Below are 22,219 nucleotides of genomic sequence, written 5' to 3' on the forward strand. Positions count from 1 at the left end.
GCAAAGCATTGTGGGTCCATCCTTTAAAATAAATCGCTGAAGTTGGTCATTGGTCGTCTCAATGCGTCATTGGTCGTCGCAATGCGTTATTGGTCGTCGCAATGCGTCATTGGTCGTCGCAATGCGTTATTGGTCATCGCGATGCGTCATTGATCGCCGCAGTGCGTTATTGATAGTCGCAATGCGTAATTGATCGCCGCAATACGTTATTGATCGTCGTAATTGGTTATTGATCGTCGCAATGCGTTATTGATCGCCGAAATTTGGTCATTCTTCGCCGATTGTATATATGGGCCACCGTAGTGTGGGTGTTAATTCATCCATTCATTAACCTATCGTGCTAATCCTGCGCACACCGGCACTGCCAAGTAAATGCTGCGCACATCGACTGTATAGCATGCATATCCCGCGCTCAGCAGCCCTACCATGCACAAGCTGCGCAAACGGGCCCTACCGAATACATATTGCGCTTACCGGCATGTACCGGCCCTATCATGTACCTGCATGCTGCACACACCGGCACTAGTATGTACCTGCATTCTGCGCACAGCGGCCCTACTATGTACCTGCATGCTGTGCACACCGATCCTACCATGTACATGCATTCTGCGCACAGCTGCCCTACTATGTACCTGCATGCTGCACACACCGGCCCTACCATGTACCTGCATTCTGCGCACACCGGCTCTAGTATGTACCTGCATTCTGCGCACACCGGCCCTATCATGTACCTGCATTCTGCACACACCGGCCCTAGATGTACCTGCATTCTGCGCACAGCGGCCCTACTATGTACCTGCATGCTGTGCACACCGATCTTACCATGTACATGCATTCTGCGCACAGCTGCCCTACTATGTACCTGCATGCTGCACACACCGGCCCTACCATGTACCTGCATTCTGCGCACACCGGCTCTAGTATGTACCTGCATTCTGCGCACACCGGCCCTATCATGTACCTGCATTCTGCGAACACCGGCCCTAGATGTACCTGCATTCTGCGCACACCGGCCCTACCATGTACCTGCATTCTGCGCACACCGGCCTTAGTATGTACCTGCATTCTGCGCACACCGGCCCTACTATGTACCTGCATGCTGTGCACACTGGCCCTACCATGCACCTGCATTCTGCGCATACTGGCCCTACCATGTACCTGCATTCTGCGCACACCGGCCCAAGTATGTACCTGCATTCTGAGCATACCGGCCCTACCATGTACCTGCATTCTGCGCACACCGGCCCTAGTATGTACCTGCATTCTGCGCACACCGGCCCTACCATGTACCTGCATTCTGCACACACCGGCCCTAGTATGTACCTGCATTCTGCTCATACCGGCCCTACAATGCACAAGCTGTGCAAACGGGCCCTACCAAATACATGTTGCGCTTACCGGCGCTACCATGTACCTGCTGCGCACACAGGCCCTAACAAGCAAATAATTTTCAAATAATTGCAGGCGTAATTCAATAAAAGACACAAAGGATTTCATTATGAGCCCAACCGTTTCAATGACATTAATGTAATTGTTCATAGAAATATTTTTAATAATAAATTTGTTAACTAATCTTACCCATTTACATATATATACAATATTTAACAATTAAAACAACAGAATTTTTTCTAAATACTTTTTGTGTTATTCATTCAATCACAGAATTTAGAAATTAACAGCATTATCTGAGATTATTCCAAATTATTTAAAGGGCGGAAGTCGTCGCGCTGCGCATGTGCGACATTTGTGTTGATAACTATTTTCCCACAATCCAATGCGCTCTTCTAATGGAAATCACAAATATAGGACCTGGTCGTGACTTGCACTAATTACCGCCGGTAACTCTTTCGATTCATTCCAATCACCTTAAGAAACCTGATTAAATCTTGGTAACGTCTCAGTTTATACTCGTTGATCTTCATACGTGGCGCGACGACTACAACCCTTTCAACACTTGTATTCATAATTATACTAGCGATAAAGAGCCATTGCTCGAAACGATTACATATTATAAGTCCATTTACCATTTATAGAAGATATAGAAGGTCAGTACAAATATCAAAGCAGCCATAATAGCAGTTGTCGAAAAATATGTTTTCCACAATGAATGAATAAAATGAATAGAAAATTAAAGTCACCGTAATTAAATAAAACAAACTGGATAACCTGCTTAGTAATCATCAAGCCCATATTATTTGAATTGAATTATATTTAGTGTAAAATATTAATAACATCAGAAATAAAAGAAAAAACTGCCGAGACTAGGAATGTTAGGTATAACTTTGATGTATCAGTTAATACAAAAACAAGAAATAAATCTGAAGTAAAACAGCCAAAACAAAGTCAGCTTGGATTTTCAGTTGCGAGACGTGACAAAACAAACGCTGCCAGGGATAAATTACGAGAATAAAAAAAATAAACGCAATCAAAGGCGCCGATCACGAGCGTTGGAAATAAACAGAACACATTACAACGAGGAGTCTCACCAGCCTCTTTCACTCACGCAAGCGCACACACACGTGTTAATTTCGTATATTTTTTGTGCCAAACCAGAAAAAGACTGATTAATTTATATTAAAGGGCGGCAGTCGTCGCGCCGCGTCCTGTTCGATATGGGACTCAGAGCGACGTATACAACGCATGTAAAATACATTGTTTATTTACATGAAATTCCAACACGCGCTGCACGACGACCACCGAGCTTTAAGAATAATTCATAACGAAATGTATTCCCCATGCACCAATAATCATTTTCATAATTACTGCTAACACAAGAATATTACAGAAAAAAAAGAATAATTTGCTATACTCTCTATATTTGTGCCTTTTATTTGCCCTGAATCATGACTGAAAGGAGCTGGATGAAATTACAAACTATGTAGTGTTCTCGACAACCCATGTATGAAAAATAACTTTAATAAATATGATTTTACTTTTTGATTATAATTTCACAATGTCGAAAACGGAAAATCTTTGTTGTAGTGTTGTTGTTAATAGTTGAAAAAAATGATACATCATCCACGTGAATATGCTCATATAAGAACGAAGGAGTCTTTGTTTTCAGCAGCTGTATATATTTAACTTCGCTATCGCTAATTTTCCTTGTTTGCACGTCGTTCTAGCGGCGTTTTTTCTTCGTCAATGTATTAAATATAAGGAAATAGCATAATTATATTGCGTGAGTGAAAGAGGCTGATGAGACCGTGTCACTAAGTGTTCTATTTATTTCCAACGCTCGTAGTCGGCGCCTTTGATTGCGTTTATTTTGTATTATTATTTTCGAAATATATCACTGGCTGCGTTCGTTTTGTCATGTCTCACAACTGAAAGTCCAAGCTGACTTTTGTTGTGTACGGTGGCCCACAAGTGACAACATATTTTTTAGTGAATTCTGATGAAAATTTTTCCTTAAAGTGAAAAATACATATATACCTATAATTCGAATATCAACAAAAACAAAAATGGATTTTAAAAATGAAAACAGAATTTAAAAAAGAAAACGGATTAAAAAAAACTGAAAACGAATTTTAAAAACAAAAATGGATTTTAAAAATGAAACGGATTTAAAAACAAATATGGATCTAAACAATTGTTTTTAAAAATAAAAACAGACCTCAGAAACGAAAGTGAGTTTTAAATATCGATTTCAGGACCGAAAATGGTTATTAAAAATGGGATTATGAAAAAAAAGTGAATTGTAAAACGTAAACGAATTGTTAAAATGGTTTTATAAAATGCCATGTTGTGAGCCACCTCGGTTGCCATATTCCTGGTCTCCTAGACTGGCGCATTCGAACGATTAATGTGTTGTTTTAATTTAAATGGAGGTGTTACCGCGAAATCACCCCCAACTGGTTTATTCTGCAGAGGAAATCCATTCCTATTAATATTCACGAATGCACATATTATAATGAGGTGGGCGCAGAAACACGTGCATAATGAGGTCAACATGGTAAAGGTGCAGATTCAGCATGGCGGCACATTGAAATTCGAGTTTGTCGTAGTCATCGTAAATAGACTTAAAAAGTAAGTCGTACTAGTCGTAGATTTAAAAAAAAATCGGCTGCTAGAATCAGCCGACGTCTTCTCGATCAGAGGGCAGTTGAAGAGACGTTGTGATTGGCTTAGATGATTGTCAATTTTCAACGGGTAATTAACATGATTACCCGTTGAAATATCGACGGGTTCCTGCAGTGTCGATAGAGGGCCATGCAGAGTAAACCAGTCGGGAAGATTTCGCGCTAACACCTCCATTTCGCGAGTCTCAACAATTAAATAAAAGAATGTATTTACATATATTTACAGTATTACTAATGCATTGCAATACAATCAAATTAATATACGCTAAATACATAGTTATATTGTCATTAATTGAAATTGAAAGAAATTGCAATATAAAATATTCCATCAGTAATACTTCTCAAAGCCGTATTTCGCGGTCAGTGTTATTTACGAAAATATTTGTTTATAATTTTATAAACATGGCAACACCAGCCCATATTAGATATGATGTGTACATATTTTAATACATAAAGATATACTTACAAAATGAAATATTAATTATTTCATATTTTATTATATAACCTGCACAAAAGTAATCAATATTTTTCCTTGCTAGTGTCATGAATTTGTTTTTGTGTATCTGTTGACCGACTTAATTAGCTGATTATTAGCTGAATTGCTGTGTTATGTCTGTCATCGTTTAGGCCTATTTGAAGTTTTGGACGGAACTTGGCTCAGTGATTTGGAACTAATTACCAGATAACCGCCGCTATTCAGACTACTCATTCTGACAGTTTATATTCATAGTTATTAATGTAGTGAACGATTAATCAAAAGATATGACGTATTCAGTACTTAGTGTGATTGGCTTTATGATTGAAGGTTACGCCCTAGAGTCTTTTTACTGTTTTGTAATTGGTTAGAGTTTTGAAAATGAATAAAGAGAGTTTGAGTTGGTCTTGGGGAGCACAGCACGATAGACGCAGTCCAGATGCAGTCCTGGAGAGCCTTGGGGCGAGTGTTGACGCAGTCTAAGAGAGTCTTGGGTCAGCCTTGCGATAGTCTTGGGGATTTTTTTCCCCAGGGCGCTGTGTCTTATAGAGTGCTCGATTGACCGACTAAGACGAGAGTTGAAACGTATTTCGTTGTGTGTGTCTTATTTGACTGTAAAGTATAAGTGACTTTCCCGATCCCATACCTCAAGGGGACAAGATATAGAGACGAGACGAGATTCCCCCCTGACAAGTGTGGAGAACCCGAGAGTAGAAGAATTTCCCCCGTGATACTAGAATGATGTGTAACTTTATACGGGAATCCTGATAAAGTTCACAACTGACGATTTAGCAATATTAGGGATTGTCAACTTCCTGTGAATTTTATTATCTAACGTTTTCAGGTTCATGTGCTGCAAGTTACAGAGCACGTACCTGAGCGGCCATCCCTCGGCAAATAATGAAACCAAAACGGTTTTTATATCGAAATCTTTTTTATATTACACAATCTGGGAAGTTCAAATTACTAAATGAAGTACAGGACGACGAAGCTGAAATATCCATGAACCAACACATACCAACAATCTGTTTAGTATAAGATAGTAACAACTTGTCAATAATTATGGGATTATTTGTAAGCATAAGACTGCTATGTGAACTCCGTTCATTAATGGAATACTGCGCGATGACGCTATTTTCAGGGCTTAACTGACTCAGACCCCTATAATGACTATGTCTCGGGCTGTTTACTAGTACCAACCTACTTACTTGTCAGTGTCTGACTGTTATATACAGCCCAGAACACGTCAGAATAGTCAGCCTTCGCCGCCCACAGGATCGATATGATTTTACATTGCATAGAAATGATCTCTATTGCAGCTATCCCGGTCAGCAATCGAATCATCAATCTTCACGAGTGATGTAACTGGTATTTCCACCTATTTGCTTAGTAGTCCGTAAGTGAATGTTGTCAAGTTCGAGAGTGTGATTTGACGTACAGCGACGTGAACATTATTGTAAAAGTAACTGTCCGATCTAAACGACCAGCGTCTATGGAAATCGAGTCTTATCTCCCTTGCGTTTCCGATCGAGAGAAGGTCGGGGGCAACCTACCATGATTGTTTACTTATCATCAATTCAACCAAGCTGTTAGATAGGTTGTTTATTAGAGGTAACCGGGAACCAAAATTTGGGACGTGAATCCCGCCGGCGACGAAAACGGTGAGAGACTTTTTACATCGGCGATAGCGACCCAATAGATTCTGGGACACGCAGTGATCAGTGAGGCCTCAAACTGTTCCAATAGTTACATAATAATGTAATAATATAATGTCCAATAAAGTCTAAGTTAGGTACCCATGTCTAGGCAACTATTTGGAAGATTGTTTTTCTCCGTCTAATAAAATCTTCTTGTGCTTTATCAAGTTTGCCTGTTGTGTTTAATTTCATTCCCAAATATGTATAAGAGGATGTTATTTCCAGCTCTGCCCCATTAAGAATGAAGTCACATTTGTTAAGTTTTTTCCCAGACTTATTGAAGATCATAATTTTGGATTTACTGATATTAATGTCTAATTTCCATTTTCGGCAGTATACTTCCATAGACTGAATGGCATTTTTTAAGCCTGGTTTGGTCTCTGAGAGAAGTAGAAGATCATCTGCAAACATCAGACATGGTAGATTTCTGTTGAGTAAAGTTGGTGGTTCATTGCCAGAGTTGTTTATGTGATTATTTATGTCATTAACATAGATATTAAATAACACTGGACTCAATTGGGAAGGTGTTTGTTATATTATGATTTATCTTTACTGCAGCTAATGAGTTTTGATAGATAGATTTAATTATTTTATAGAATTTACCTGTAATGCCGTTCATGATTAGTTTTTGTAACAGACCTTCGTGCAAAACAGAATCGAAAGCTTTCTGAAAGTCAATAAAGCATGCGTATATTTTTTCCTTGACTGAAGTATTTTAAGGAGTTGTTTTAGAACAAATATGTGGTGTCCAATATGGCGACCAATGGCAAAAACCATGTTATGCAAATTAGCTTTAGTTGAAAATTTGAGTTTTCTCAGCGATATCTACGTGAATTTGAACCAAAATGTTATCGGCAAGACTCAGAATACGACTGTGACAGCCACTGAAACGCAATTGAAGGCACACAGCAAAACACAGCAAAAAAGACTTTTTTTGAGTCGCGGTGAAAAATGGAAGCACATACCATTTTGACTCTTGAGGGGTATGAGAATCAGTTGATTTGAGGGTGTCACAATAAGCGAGATAGTAAATCGTTTTTATGCTACGAAAAAATGAAGACCTTGAACGTACTTTTTGGACTTTAGTACAACGCAATTTTTGTTTGATTACCTAACGTTTTTAGGTTCATTTGCTGCAAGTTACAGAGCACATACCTAAGCGGCCGTCCCCCAGTAAATAATGAAGCAATAGCATTTTCGATGTCGAAATCGCGAAACTCACCCTTTTTACGTAAACCGGGAAGTTCGAATTACTAAACGAAGTACAGGACGACGAAGATAACATGTCCAAGAATCAACACATACCACAAATTATATCTCAAAAGTGAATATTCGTGGTGTATTTTAAGTCTAACCGGACCATAAGTTTAAAATTGTTAGTACTCTAAATATACAAACATATTTTAGTATAAGGTAGTAACAAAAACAAATTAATCGCCCCGACTGCGCCAGTCTACTGGCCTCCCTGTGGTTTCTGTTGTGAGAAGTATACTGCGCTACTCCACATGCTCTAGCCATGGAGGTATAAACAGATGCTCTTGCTAACTGGCCCTTCACTGTCAAATTGTGAAGTTTTGCCGTGAAGTAATAGTGTTTTGCCGCGAAATAATTTAGTTAAACCGTGTCGACATTGACCAGTCTTGCGTTTGACTGAATGAAAAATGGCTTCAAGAAATGGGTTTTATGGGACATCATTACAACTTCCGCCGTGGGAGATGGAGAGTTTTGCCGTGACGCGGAGAGTTTTGCTGCGACAATTGATAGAGTTTTATTGCGAAGTAACATAGTTTTGCCGAAAATTGTGGAGTTTTACCGGGAAGTAATATAGTTTTGCCGTCAAATAACAAAGTTTTGCCGTGAAGTAATAGTGTTTTGCCGCGAAATAATATAGTTGTTTTGCCGTCAAATAACAAAGTTTTTCTGTGAAGTAATAGTGTTATGCCGTAAAATAATAGAGTTTTGCCGCGATGAATTAAATATCTGTTGTCACTTGTGGGCCACCGTAGTTTTGGCTGTATTTACATATTGCTCATTGCAAATATCAATTTTCCCATTATTCAAAAACTATATTGACTTTAAATTTTCATAAATTTAGAATATTATATGAAAAAGTTTTTTCCTATGCTATTGCTAACATGTAGGGCGCATAATGAGGAGCTAACGTACACAGCACATTTGCATATGGGTATAGCAGTGTTACCAGTGTGTGTTGTTTCATCCAAACTATTACAGGTGTCGGGTATAAAACACATCAAGGGATATGTATACGTTAATTTATATTCAAAGTTGAAATCTGAGAATATTGAGAACTATTATATGATGATATGAATGTGCACGAATTACGGGAACTGGTTTCACCTTTGTTGGAAATATAGAACCCCAATAATGCTTTATGTATGATTTCAGTGTGCAAAGTTTAAACTGAAATAAATAAAATAAATATCAGATATCGAACACTCACACAATCAAACCGGTCCCCCTTTTTTTGTTTTCTTTCCAATTTCTCCAATTTCTTCCTCTTTAAATAGTTGTGGTCCACGAAAATGAGAGGTACAGGAATCACCACAAATAGTTGTTTGGCGGAGTGCATGACATTTAGCATAGCGGTTATCTCACGCCACGACTCTTCGCTCATTATTCGATCTGTGGTTCTCTCCGACCGATGATCCAGCATCTGTAATGAACGAAACATGCGTTAACTGCATGTCAACCGTTTGCTTCCATGGAGCTATGCTTATTGTAAGAGTTGAATATAGTTAATAACTTTATCACATTTGGGTTGTTAAAGCTGCAAGATTCAGGAATCGAAACCTCAGTTTGCAAATCTGGATATGGAAAGTGTGGGTCGTATATTTGGACGTAATATTTTTTATAATAGCAGATGTACAGCAGTCAGACACGACACGTACTTAACAGTGTAGAACTAGTTACTACGTGAATATAACATAAAAGAGCGCCGAATCAAATATAATGAATGCTTATATACTCTCGTGAGGATTTGAATTTTAATTTGAGCGGGAAAACTTTGATACAAATATACAATACTGTGATTGGTCAATACAAATGCTGTGGCGTTGTCTCTCACGTTCACATATAGCACAGTGTTCAAGGTCTTGTACCCAAGCTTAGGTGGTATACATGATATTGATAGCAGTATAATAAACGATACAATATCAGTAATAATAATAAACAATAAACCTTTTCATATATATTTAATTTAAAATATAGTTTATCTCTTTCTTTGTAAATAACACAGGGGGTCTGTGAGTTGGTAAATTCTAAGTCGGGGTTGAGATAATAACTTAATGTCATTTCATTCATCTAGGAGATGTAAACAGGGTAAAACTTTGATTTCATCCTTTAAAAAACTGTATGTTTTGAGTTTGGAATTATAGTTTCATTGCCATGCTTTATATACGCTAAATACATTGTTACATTGTCATGCTTTATATACGCTAAATACATAGTTATATTGTCATGCTTTATATACGCTAAATACATTGTTACATTGTCATGCTTTATATACGCTAAATACATAGTTATATTGTCATGCTTTATATACGCTAAATACATAGTTACATTGCCATGCTTTATATACGCTAAATACATAGTTACATTGTCATGCTTTATATACGCTAAATACATAGTTACATTGTCATGCTTTATATACGCTAAATACATAGTTATATTGTCATGCTTTATATACGCTAAATACATAGTTACATTGCCATGCTTTATATACGCTAAATACATAGTTACATTGCCATGCTTTATATAAGCTAAATACATAGTTTCATTGCCATGCTTTAGATACGCTAAATACATAGTTACATTGTCATGCTTTAGATACACTAAATACATTGTTACATTTCCATGCTTATATACGCTAACTACATAGTTACATTGCCATGCTTTATATAAGCTAAATACATAGTTTCATTGCCATGCTTTATATAAGCTAAATACATAGTTACATTGCCATGCTTTATATAAGCTAAATACATAGTTTCATTGCCATGTTTTAGATACGCTAAATACATAGTTACATTGTCATGCTTTATATACGCTAAATACATAGTTATATTGTCAAGCTTTATATACGCTAAATACATAGTTACATTGTCATGCTTTATAAGCGCTAAATACATAGTTATATTGTCATGCTTTATATACGCTAAATACATTGTTACATTGTCATGCTTTATATACGCTAAATACATAGTTTCATTGCCATGTTTTAGATACGCTAAATACATAGTTACATTGTCATGTTTTATATACGCTAAATACATAGTTATATTGTCAAGCTTTATATACGCTAAATACATAGTTACATTGTCATGCTTTATAAGCGCTAAATACATAGTTATAATGTCATGCTTTATATACGCTAAATACATTGTTACATTGTCATGCTTTATATACGCTAAATACATAGTTATATTGTCATGTTTTATATACGCTAAACACATAGTTACATTGCCATGCTTTATATACGCTAAATACATAGTTATATTGTCATGCTTTATATACGCTAAATACATTGTTACATTGTCATGCTTTATATACGCTAAATACATAGTTATATTGTCATGCTTTATATACGCTAAACACATAGTTACATTGCCATGCTTTATATACGCTAAATACAGTTTCATTGCCATGCTTTATATACGCTAAATACATAGTTTCATTGCCATGCTTTAGATACGCTAAATACATAGTTACATTGTCATGCTTTAGATACGCTAAATACATTGTTACATTGCCATGCTTTATATTCTCTAAATACATAGTTACATTGTCATGCTTTATATACGCTAAATACATAGTTACATTGCCATGCTGTATATACGCAAAATACATAGTTATATTGTCATGCTTTATATACGCTAAATACATTGTTACATTGTCATGCTTTATATACGCTAAATACATAGTTATATTGTCATGCTTTATATACGCTAAATACATAGTTATATTGTCATGCGTTATATACGCTAAATACATAGTTATATTGTCATGCTTTATATACGCTAAATACATAGTTATATTGTCATGCTTTATATACGCTAAATACATAGTTATATTGTCATGCTTTATATACGCTAAATACATAGTTATATTGCCATGCTTTATATACGCTAAATACATAGTTATATTGTCATGCTTTATATACGCTAAATACATAGTTATATTGTCATGCGTTATATACGCTAAATACATAGTTATATTGTCATGCTTTATATACGCTAAATACATAGTTATATTGTCATGCTTTATATACGCTAAATACATAGTTATATTGTCATGCTTTATATACGCTAAATACATAGTTATATTGCCATGCTTTATATACGCTAAATACATAGTTATATTGTCATGCTCTATATACGCTAAATACATAGTTATATTGTCATGCTTTATATACGCTAAATACATAGTTATATTGTCATGCTTTATATACGCTAAATACATTGTTACATTGCCATGCTTGATATAAGCTAAATACATAGTTTCATTGCCATGCTTTAGATACGCAAAATACTTAGTTACATTACCATGCTTTCGATACGCTAAATACATTGTTACATTTCCATGCTTTATATACGCTAAATACATAGTTTCATTGCCATGCTTTAGATACGCTAAATACATAGTTACATTGTCATGCTTTAGATACGCTAAATACATTGTTACATTGCCATGCTTTATATTCTCTAAATACATAGTTACATTGTCATGCTTTATATACGCTAAATACATAGTTACATTGTCATGCTGTATATACGCTAAATACATAGTTATATTGTCATGCTTTATATACGCTAAATACATAGATATATTGTCATGCTTTATATACGCTAAATACATAGTTACATTGTCATGCTTTATATACGCTAAATACATAGTTATATTGTCATGCTTTATATACGCTAAATACATAGTTATATTGTCATGCGTTATATACGCTAAATACATAGTTATATTGTCATGCTTTATATACGCTAAATACATAGTTATATTGTCATGCTTTATATACGCTAAATACATAGTTATATTGTCATGCTTTATATACGCTAAATACATAGTTATATTGTCATGCTTTATATACGCTAAATACATAGTTACATAGTCACGCTGTATATACGCTAAATACATAGTTATATTGTCATGCTTTATATACGCTAAATACATAGATATATTATCATGCTTTATATACGCTAAATACATAGTTACATTGTCATGCTTTATATACGCTAAATACATAGTTACATTGTCATGCTTTATATACGCTAAATACATAGTTACATTGTCATGCTTTAGATACGCTAAATACATTGTTACATTTCCATGCTTTATATACGCTAAATACATTGTTACATTGTCATGCTTTATATACGCTAAATACATAGTTATATTGTCAAGCTTTATATACGCTAAATACATAGTTACATTGTCATGCTTTATAAGCGCTAAATACATAGTTATATTGTCATGCTTTATATACGCTAAATACATTGTTACATTGTCATGCTTTATATACGCTAAATACATAGTTATATTGTCATGTTTTATATACGCTAAACACATAGTTACATTGCCATGCTTTATATACGCTAAATACATAGTTATATTGTCATGCTTTATATACGCTAAATACATTGTTACATTGTCATGCTTTATATACACTAAATACATAGTTATATTGTCATGCTTTATATACGCTAAATACATAGTTATATTGTCATGCTTTATATACGCTAAATACATAGTTATATTGTCATGCGTTATATACGCTAAATACATAGTTATATTGTCATGCTTTATATACGCTAAATACATAGTTATATTGTCATGCTTTATATACGCTAAATACATAGTTATATTGCCATGCTTTATATACGCTAAATACATAGTTATATTTTCATGCTTTATATACGCTAAATACATAGTTATATTGTCATGCTTTATATACGCTAAATACATAGTTATATTGTCATGCTTTATATACGCTAAATACATTGTTACATTGCCATGCTTGATATAAGCTAAATACATAGTTTCATTGCCATGCTTTAGATACGCAAAATACATTGTTACATTTCCATGCTTTATATACGCTAAATACATAGTTATATTGTCATGCTTTATATACGCTAAATACATAGTTATATTGTCATGCTTTATATACGCTAAATACTTAGTTACATTACCATGCTTTAGATACGCTAAATACATTGTTACATTTCCATGCTTTATATACGCTAAATACATAGTTTCATTGCCATGCTTTAGATACGCTAAATACATAGTTACATTGTCATGCTTTAGATACGCTAAATACATTGTTACATTGCCATGCTTTATATTCTCTAAATACATAGTTACATTGTCATGCTTTATATACGCTAAATACATAGTTACATTGCCATGCTGTATATACGCAAAATACATAGTTATATTGTCATGCTTTATATACGCTAAATACATAGATATATTGTCATGCTTTTTATACGCTAAATACATAGTTATATTGTCATGCTTTATATACTCTAAATACATAGTTACATTGTCATGCTTTATATACGCTAAATACATAGTTACATTGCCATGCTTGATATAAGCTAAATCCATAGTTTCATTGCCATGCTTTAGATACGCAAAATACATAGTTACATTACCATGCTTTAGATACGCTAAATACATTGTTACATTTCCATGCTTTATATACGCTAAATACATAGTTTCATTGCCATGCTTTAGATACGCTAAATACATAGTTACATTGCCATGCTTTAGATACGCTAAATACATAGTTTCATTGCCATGCTTTAGATACGCTAAATACATAGTTTCATTGTCATGCTTTATATACGCTGAATACATAGTTACATTGCCATGCTTTATATAAGCTAAATACATAGTTTCATTGCCATGCTTTATATACGCTAAATACATAGTTATATTGTCATGCTTTATATAGGCTAAATACATAGTTACATTGCCATGCTTTATATAAGCTAAATACATAGTTTCATTGCCATGCTTTAGATACGCTAAATACACAGTTTCATTGCCATGCTTTAGATACGCTAAATACATAGTTACATTGCCATGCTTTAGATACGCTAAATACATTGTTACATTTCCATGCTTTATATACGCTAAATACATAGTTTCATTGCCATGCTTTAGATACGCTAAATACATAGTTACATTGTCATGCTTTAGATACGCTAAATACATTGTTACATTGCCATGCTTTATATTCTCTAAATACATAGTTACATTGTCTTGCTTTATATACGCTAAATACATAGTTATATTGCCATGCTTTATATACGCTAAATACATAGTTATATTGTCATGCTTTATATACGCTAAATACATAGTTATATTGTCATGCGTTATATACGCTAAATACATAGTTATATTGTCATGCTTTATATACGCTAAATACATAGTTATATTGTCATGCTTTATATACGCTAAATACATAGTTATATTGTCATGCTTTATATACGCTAAATACATAGTTATATTGCCATGCTTTATATACGCTAAATACATAGTTATATTGTCATGCTCTATATACGCTAAATACATAGTTATATTGTCATGCTTTATATACGCTAAATACATAGTTATATTGTCATGCTTTATATACGCTAAATACATTGTTACATTGCCATGCTTGATATAAGCTAAATACATAGTTTCATTGCCATGCTTTAGATACGCAAAATACTTAGTTACATTACCATGCTTTCGATACGCTAAATACATTGTTACATTTCCATGCTTTATATACGCTAAATACATAGTTTCATTGCCATGCTTTAGATACGCTAAATACATAGTTACATTGTCATGCTTTAGATACGCTAAATACATTGTTACATTGCCATGCTTTATATTCTCTAAATACATAGTTACATTGTCATGCTTTATATACGCTAAATACATAGTTACATTGTCATGCTGTATATACGCTAAATACATAGTTATATTGTCATGCTTTATATACGCTAAATACATAGATATATTGTCATGCTTTATATACGCTAAATACATAGTTACATTGTCATGCTTTATATACGCTAAATACATAGTTATATTGTCATGCTTTATATACGCTAAATACATAGTTATATTGTCATGCGTTATATACGCTAAATACATAGTTATATTGTCATGCTTTATATACGCTAAATACATAGTTATATTGTCATGCTTTATATACGCTAAATACATAGTTATATTGTCATGCTTTATATACGCTAAATACATAGTTATATTGTCATGCTTTATATACGCTAAATACATAGTTACATAGTCACGCTGTATATACGCTAAATACATAGTTATATTGTCATGCTTTATATACGCTAAATACATAGATATATTGTCATGCTTTATATACGCTAAATACATAGTTACATTGTCATGCTTTATATACGCTAAATACATAGTTACATTGTCATGCTTTATATACGCTAAATACATAGTTACATTGTCATGCTTTAGATACGCTAAATACATTGTTACATTTCCATGCTTTATATACGCTAAATACATTGTTACATTGTCATGCTTGATATAAGCTAAATACATAGTTTCATTGCCATGCTTTAGATACGCAAAATACTTAGTTACATTACCATGCTTTCGATACGCTAAATACATTGTTACATTTCCATGCTTTATATACGCTAAATACATAGTTACATTGTCATGCTTTAGATACGCTAAATACATTGTTACATTGCCATGCTTTATATTCTCTAAATACATAGTTACATTGTCATGCTTTATATACGCTAAATACATAGTTACATTGTCATGCTGTATATACGCTAAATACATAGTTATATTGTCATGCTTTATATACGCTAAATACATAGATATATTGTCATGCTTTATATACGCTAAATACATAGTTACATTGTCATGCTTTATATACGCTAAATACATAGTTATATTGTCATGCTTTATATACGCTAAATACATAGTTATATTGTCATGCGTTATATACGCTAAATACATAGTTATATTGTCATGCTTTATATACGCTAAATACATAGTTATATTGTCATGCTTTATATACGCTAAATACATAGTTATATTGTCATGCTTTATATACGCTAAATACATAGTTATATTGTCATGCTTTATATACGCTAAATACATAGTTACATAGTCACGCTGTATATACGCTAAATACATAGTTATATTGTCATGCTTTATATACGCTAAATACATAGATATATTGTCATGCTTTATATACGCTAAATACATAGTTACATTGTCATGCTTTATATACGCTAAATACATAGTTACATTGTCATGCTTTATATACGCTAAATACATAGTTACATTGTCATGCTTTAGATACGCTAAATACATTGTTACATTTCCATGCTTTATATACGCTAAATACATTGTTACATTGTCATGCTTTATATACGCTAAATACATAGTTATATTGTCAAGCTTTATATACGCTAAATACATAGTTACATTGTCATGCTTTATAAGCGCTAAATACATAGTTATATTGTCATGCTTTATATACGCTAAATACATTGTTACATTGTCATGCTTTATATACGCTAAATACATAGTTATATTGTCATGTTTTATATACGCTAAACACATAGTTACATTGCCATGCTTTATATACGCTAAATACATAGTTATATTGTCATGCTTTATATACGCTAAATACATTGTTACATTGTCATGCTTTATATACACTAAATACATAGTTATATTGTCATGCTTTATATACGCTAAATACATAGTTATATTGTCATGCTTTATATACGCTAAATACATAGTTATATTGTCATGCGTTATATACGCTAAATACATAGTTATATTGTCATGCTTTATATACGCTAAATACATAGTTATATTGTCATGCTTTATATACGCTAAATACATAGTTATATTGCCATGCTTTATATACGCTAAATACATAGTTATATTTTCATGCTTTATATACGCTAAATACATAGTTATATTGTCATGCTTTATATACGCTAAATACATAGTTATATTGTCATGCTTTATATACGCTAAATACATTGTTACATTGCCATGCTTGATATAAGCTAAATACATAGTTTCATTGCCATGCTTTAGATACGCAAAATACATTGTTACATTTCCATGCTTTATATACGCTAAATACATAGTTATATTGTCATGCTTTATATACGCTAAATACATAGTTATATTGTCATGCTTTATATACGCTAAATACATAGTTATATTGTCATGCTTTATATACGCTAAATACATTGTTACATTTCCATGCTTTATATACGCTAAATACATAGTTATATTGCCATGCTTTATATACGCTAAATACATTGTTACATTGTCATGCTTTATATACGCTAAATACATTGTTACATTTCCATGCTTTATATACGCTAAATACATAGTTTCATTGCCATGCTTTAGATACGCTAAATACATAGTTACATTGTCATGCTTTAGATACGCTAAATACATTGTTACATTGCCATGCTTTATATTCTCTAAATACATAGTTACATTGTCATGCTTTATATACGCTAAATACATAGTTACATTGCCATGCTGTATATACGCAAAATACATAGTTATATTGTCATGCTTTATATACGCTAAATACATAGATATATTGTCATGCTTTTTATACGCTAAATACATAGTTACATTGTCATGCTTTATATACGCTAAATACATAGTTATATTGTCATGCTTTATATACGCTAAATACATTGTTACATTGTCATGCTTTATATACGCTAAATACATAGTTATATTGTCATGCTTTATATACTCTAAATACATAGTTACATTGTCATGCTTTATATACGCTAAATACATAGTTACATTGCCATGCTTGATATAAGCTAAATCCATAGTTTCATTGCCATGCTTTAGATACGCAAAATACATAGTTACATTACCATGCTTTAGATACGCTAAATACATTGTTACATTTCCATGCTTTATATACGCTAAATACATAGTTTCATTGCCATGCTTTAGATACGCTAAATACATAGTTACATTGCCATGCTTTAGATACGCTAAATACATAGTTTCATTGCCATGCTTTAGATACGCTAAATACATAGTTTCATTGTCATGCTTTATATACGCTGAATACATAGTTACATTGCCATGCTTTATATAAGCTAAATACATAGTTTCATTGCCATGCTTTATATACGCTAAATACATAGTTATATTGTCATGCTTTATATACGCTAAATACATAGTTATATTGCCATGCTTTATATACGCTAAATACATTGTTACATTGCCATGCTTTATATAAGCTAAATACATAGTTTCATTGCCATGCTTTAGATACGCTAAATACACAGTTTCATTGCCATGCTTTAGATACGCTAAATACATAGTTTCATTGCCATGCTTTAGATACGCTAAATACATAGTTACATTGTCATGCTTTAGATACGCTAAATACATTGTTACATTGCCATGCTTTATATTCTCTAAATACATAGTTACATTGTCTTGCTTTATATACGCTAAATACATAGTTACATTGTCATGCTTTATATACGCTAAATACATAGTTATATTGTAATGCTTTATATACGCTAAATACATAGTTACATTGCCATTGTCATGCTTTATATACGCTAAGTACATAGTTACATTGCCAAGCTTTACATAAGCTAAATACATTGTTACATTGCCATGCTTTAGATACGCTAAATGCATTGTTATATTGCCATGCTTTATATACGCTAAATACATAGTTACATTGCCATGCTTTATATACGCTAAATACATAGTTTCATTGTCATGCTTTATATACGCTAAATACATAGTTTCATTGTCATGCTTTATATACGCTAAATACATTGTTACATTGCCATGCTTTAGATACGCGAAATACATTGTTATATTGCCATGCTTTAGATACGCTAAATACATAGTTACATTGCCATGCTTTAGATACGCTAAATACATAGTTACATTGCCATGCTTTATATACGCTAAATACATAGTTTCATTGCCATGCTTTATGTACGCTAAATACATAGTTACATTGCCATGCTTTATATATGCTAAATACATAGTTTCATTGCCATGCTTTATATTCGCTAAATACATAGTTACATTGCCATGCTTTAGATACGCTAAATACATAGTTACATTGCCATGCTTTAGATACGCTAAATACATAGTTTCATTGCCATGCTTTAGATACGCTAAATACATAGTTTCATTGTCATGCTTTATATACGCTGAATACATAGTTACATTGCCATGCTTTATATACGCTGAATACATAATTATATTGTCATGCTTTATATACGCTAAATACATAGTTACATTGCCATGCTTTATATAAGCTAAATACATAGTTTCATTGCCATGCTTTATATACGCTAAATACATAGTTATATTGTCATGCTTTATATAGGCTAAATACATAGTTATATTGTCATGCTTTATATACGCTAAATACATAGTTATATTGTCATGCTTTATATACGCTAAATACATTGTTACATTGTCATGCTTTATATAGGCTAAATACATAGTTATATTGTCATGCTTTATATACTCTAAATACATAGTTACATTGTCATGCTTTATATACGCTAAATACATAGTTACATTGCCATGCTTGATATAAGCTAAATCCATAGTTTCATTGCCATGCTTTAGATACGCAAAATACATAGTTACATTACCATGCTTTAGATACGCTAAATACATTGTTACATTTCCATGCTTTATATACGCTAAATACATAGTTTCATTGCCATGCTTTAGATACGCTAAATACATAGTTACATTGCCATGCTTTAGATACGCTAAATACATAGTTTCATTGCCATGCTTTAGATACGCTAAATACATAGTTTCATTGTCATGCTTTATATACGCTGAATACATAGTTACATTGCCATGCTTTATATAAGCTAAATACATAGTTTCATTGCCATGCTTTATATACGCTAAATACATAGTTATATTGTCATGCTTTATATACGCTAAATACATAGTTATATTGCCATGCTTTATATACGCTAAATACATTGTTACATTGCCATGCTTTATATAAGCTAAATACATAGTTTCATTGCCATGCTTTAGATACGCTAAATACACAGTTTCATTGCCATGCTTTAGATACGCTAAATACATAGTTTCATTGCCATGCTTTAGATACGCTAAATACATAGTTACATTGTCATGCTTTAGATACGCTAAATACATTGTTACATTGCCATGCTTTATATTCTCTAAATACATAGTTACATTGTCTTGCTTTATATACGCTAAATACATAGTTACATTGTCATGCTTTATATACGCTAAATACATAGTTATATTGTAATGCTTTATATACGCTAAATACATAGTTACATTGCCATTGTCATGCTTTATATACGCTAAGTACATAGTTACATTGCCAAGCTTTACATAAGCTAAATACATTGTTACATTGCCATGCTTTAGATACGCTAAATGCATTGTTATATTGCCATGCTTTATATACGCTAAATACATTGTTACATTGTCATGCTTTATATACGCTAAATACATAGTTATATTGTCATGCTTTATATACGCTAAATACATAGTTATATTGTCATGCTTTATATACGCTAAATACATAGATATATTGTCATGCTTTATATACGCTAAATACATAGTTACATTGTCATGCTTTATATACGCTAAATACATAGTTACATTGTCATGCTTTATATACGCTAAATACATAGTTACATTGTCATGCTTTAGATACGCTAAATACATTGTTACATTTCCATGCTTTATATACGCTAAATACATTGTTACATTGTCATGCTTTATATACGCTAAATACATAGTTATATTGTCAAGCTTTATATACGCTAAATACATAGTTACATTGTCATGCTTTATAAGCGCTAAATACATAGTTATATTGTCATGCTTTATATACGCTAAATACATTGTTACATTGTCATGCTTTATATACGCTAAATACATAGTTATATTGTCATGTTTTATATACGCTAAACACATAGTTACATTGCCATGCTTTATATACGCTAAATACATAGTTATATTGTCATGCTTTATATACGCTAAATACATTGTTACATTGTCATGCTTTATATACACTAAATACATAGTTATATTGTCATGCTTTATATACGCTAAATACATAGTTATATTGTCATGCTTTATATACGCTAAATACATAGTTATATTGTCATGCGTTATATACGCTAAATACATAGTTATATTGTCATGCTTTATATACGCTAAATACATAGTTATATTGTCATGCTTTATATACGCTAAATACATAGTTATATTGCCATGCTTTATATACGCTAAATACATAGTTATATTTTCATGCTTTATATACGCTAAATACATAGTTATATTGTCATGCTTTATATACGCTAAATACATAGTTATATTGTCATGCTTTATATACGCTAAATACATTGTTACATTGCCATGCTTGATATAAGCTAAATACATAGTTTCATTGCCATGCTTTAGATACGCAAAATACATTGTTACATTTCCATGCTTTATATACGCTAAATACATAGTTATATTGTCATGCTTTATATACGCTAAATACATAGTTATATTGTCATGCTTTATATACGCTAAATACATAGTTATATTGTCATGCTTTATATACGCTAAATACATTGTTACATTTCCATGCTTTATATACGCTAAATACATAGTTATATTGCCATGCTTTATATACGCTAAATACATTGTTACATTGTCATGCTTTATATACGCTAAATACATTGTTACATTTCCATGCTTTATATACGCTAAATACATAGTTTCATTGCCATGCTTTAGATACGCTAAATACATAGTTACATTGTCATGCTTTAGATACGCTAAATACATTGTTACATTGCCATGCTTTATATTCTCTAAATACATAG

General features: G+C 32.6%; 1 protein-coding gene across 1 annotated transcript in view; it reads right to left on the reverse strand.

Annotated features, from left to right (window-relative positions):
• The window catches only part of LOC100370572 (uncharacterized), a 59,983-nt gene that overhangs the window by 2,899 nt on the left and 34,865 nt on the right, over positions 1–22,219 (reverse strand). Inside the window, exon 10 of the mRNA XM_085501939.1 lies at positions 8,713–8,925. Coding sequence (XP_085358065.1) covers positions 8,713–8,925 — 213 coding nt within the window. The remainder of the gene's footprint in view (positions 1–8,712; positions 8,926–22,219) is intronic.

This window comes from Saccoglossus kowalevskii, chromosome 7, assembly GCF_978046115.1.
Source record: "Saccoglossus kowalevskii chromosome 7, keSacKowa6.1, whole genome shotgun sequence".
NCBI classification, from domain to species: Eukaryota; Metazoa; Hemichordata; class Enteropneusta; family Harrimaniidae; genus Saccoglossus; species Saccoglossus kowalevskii.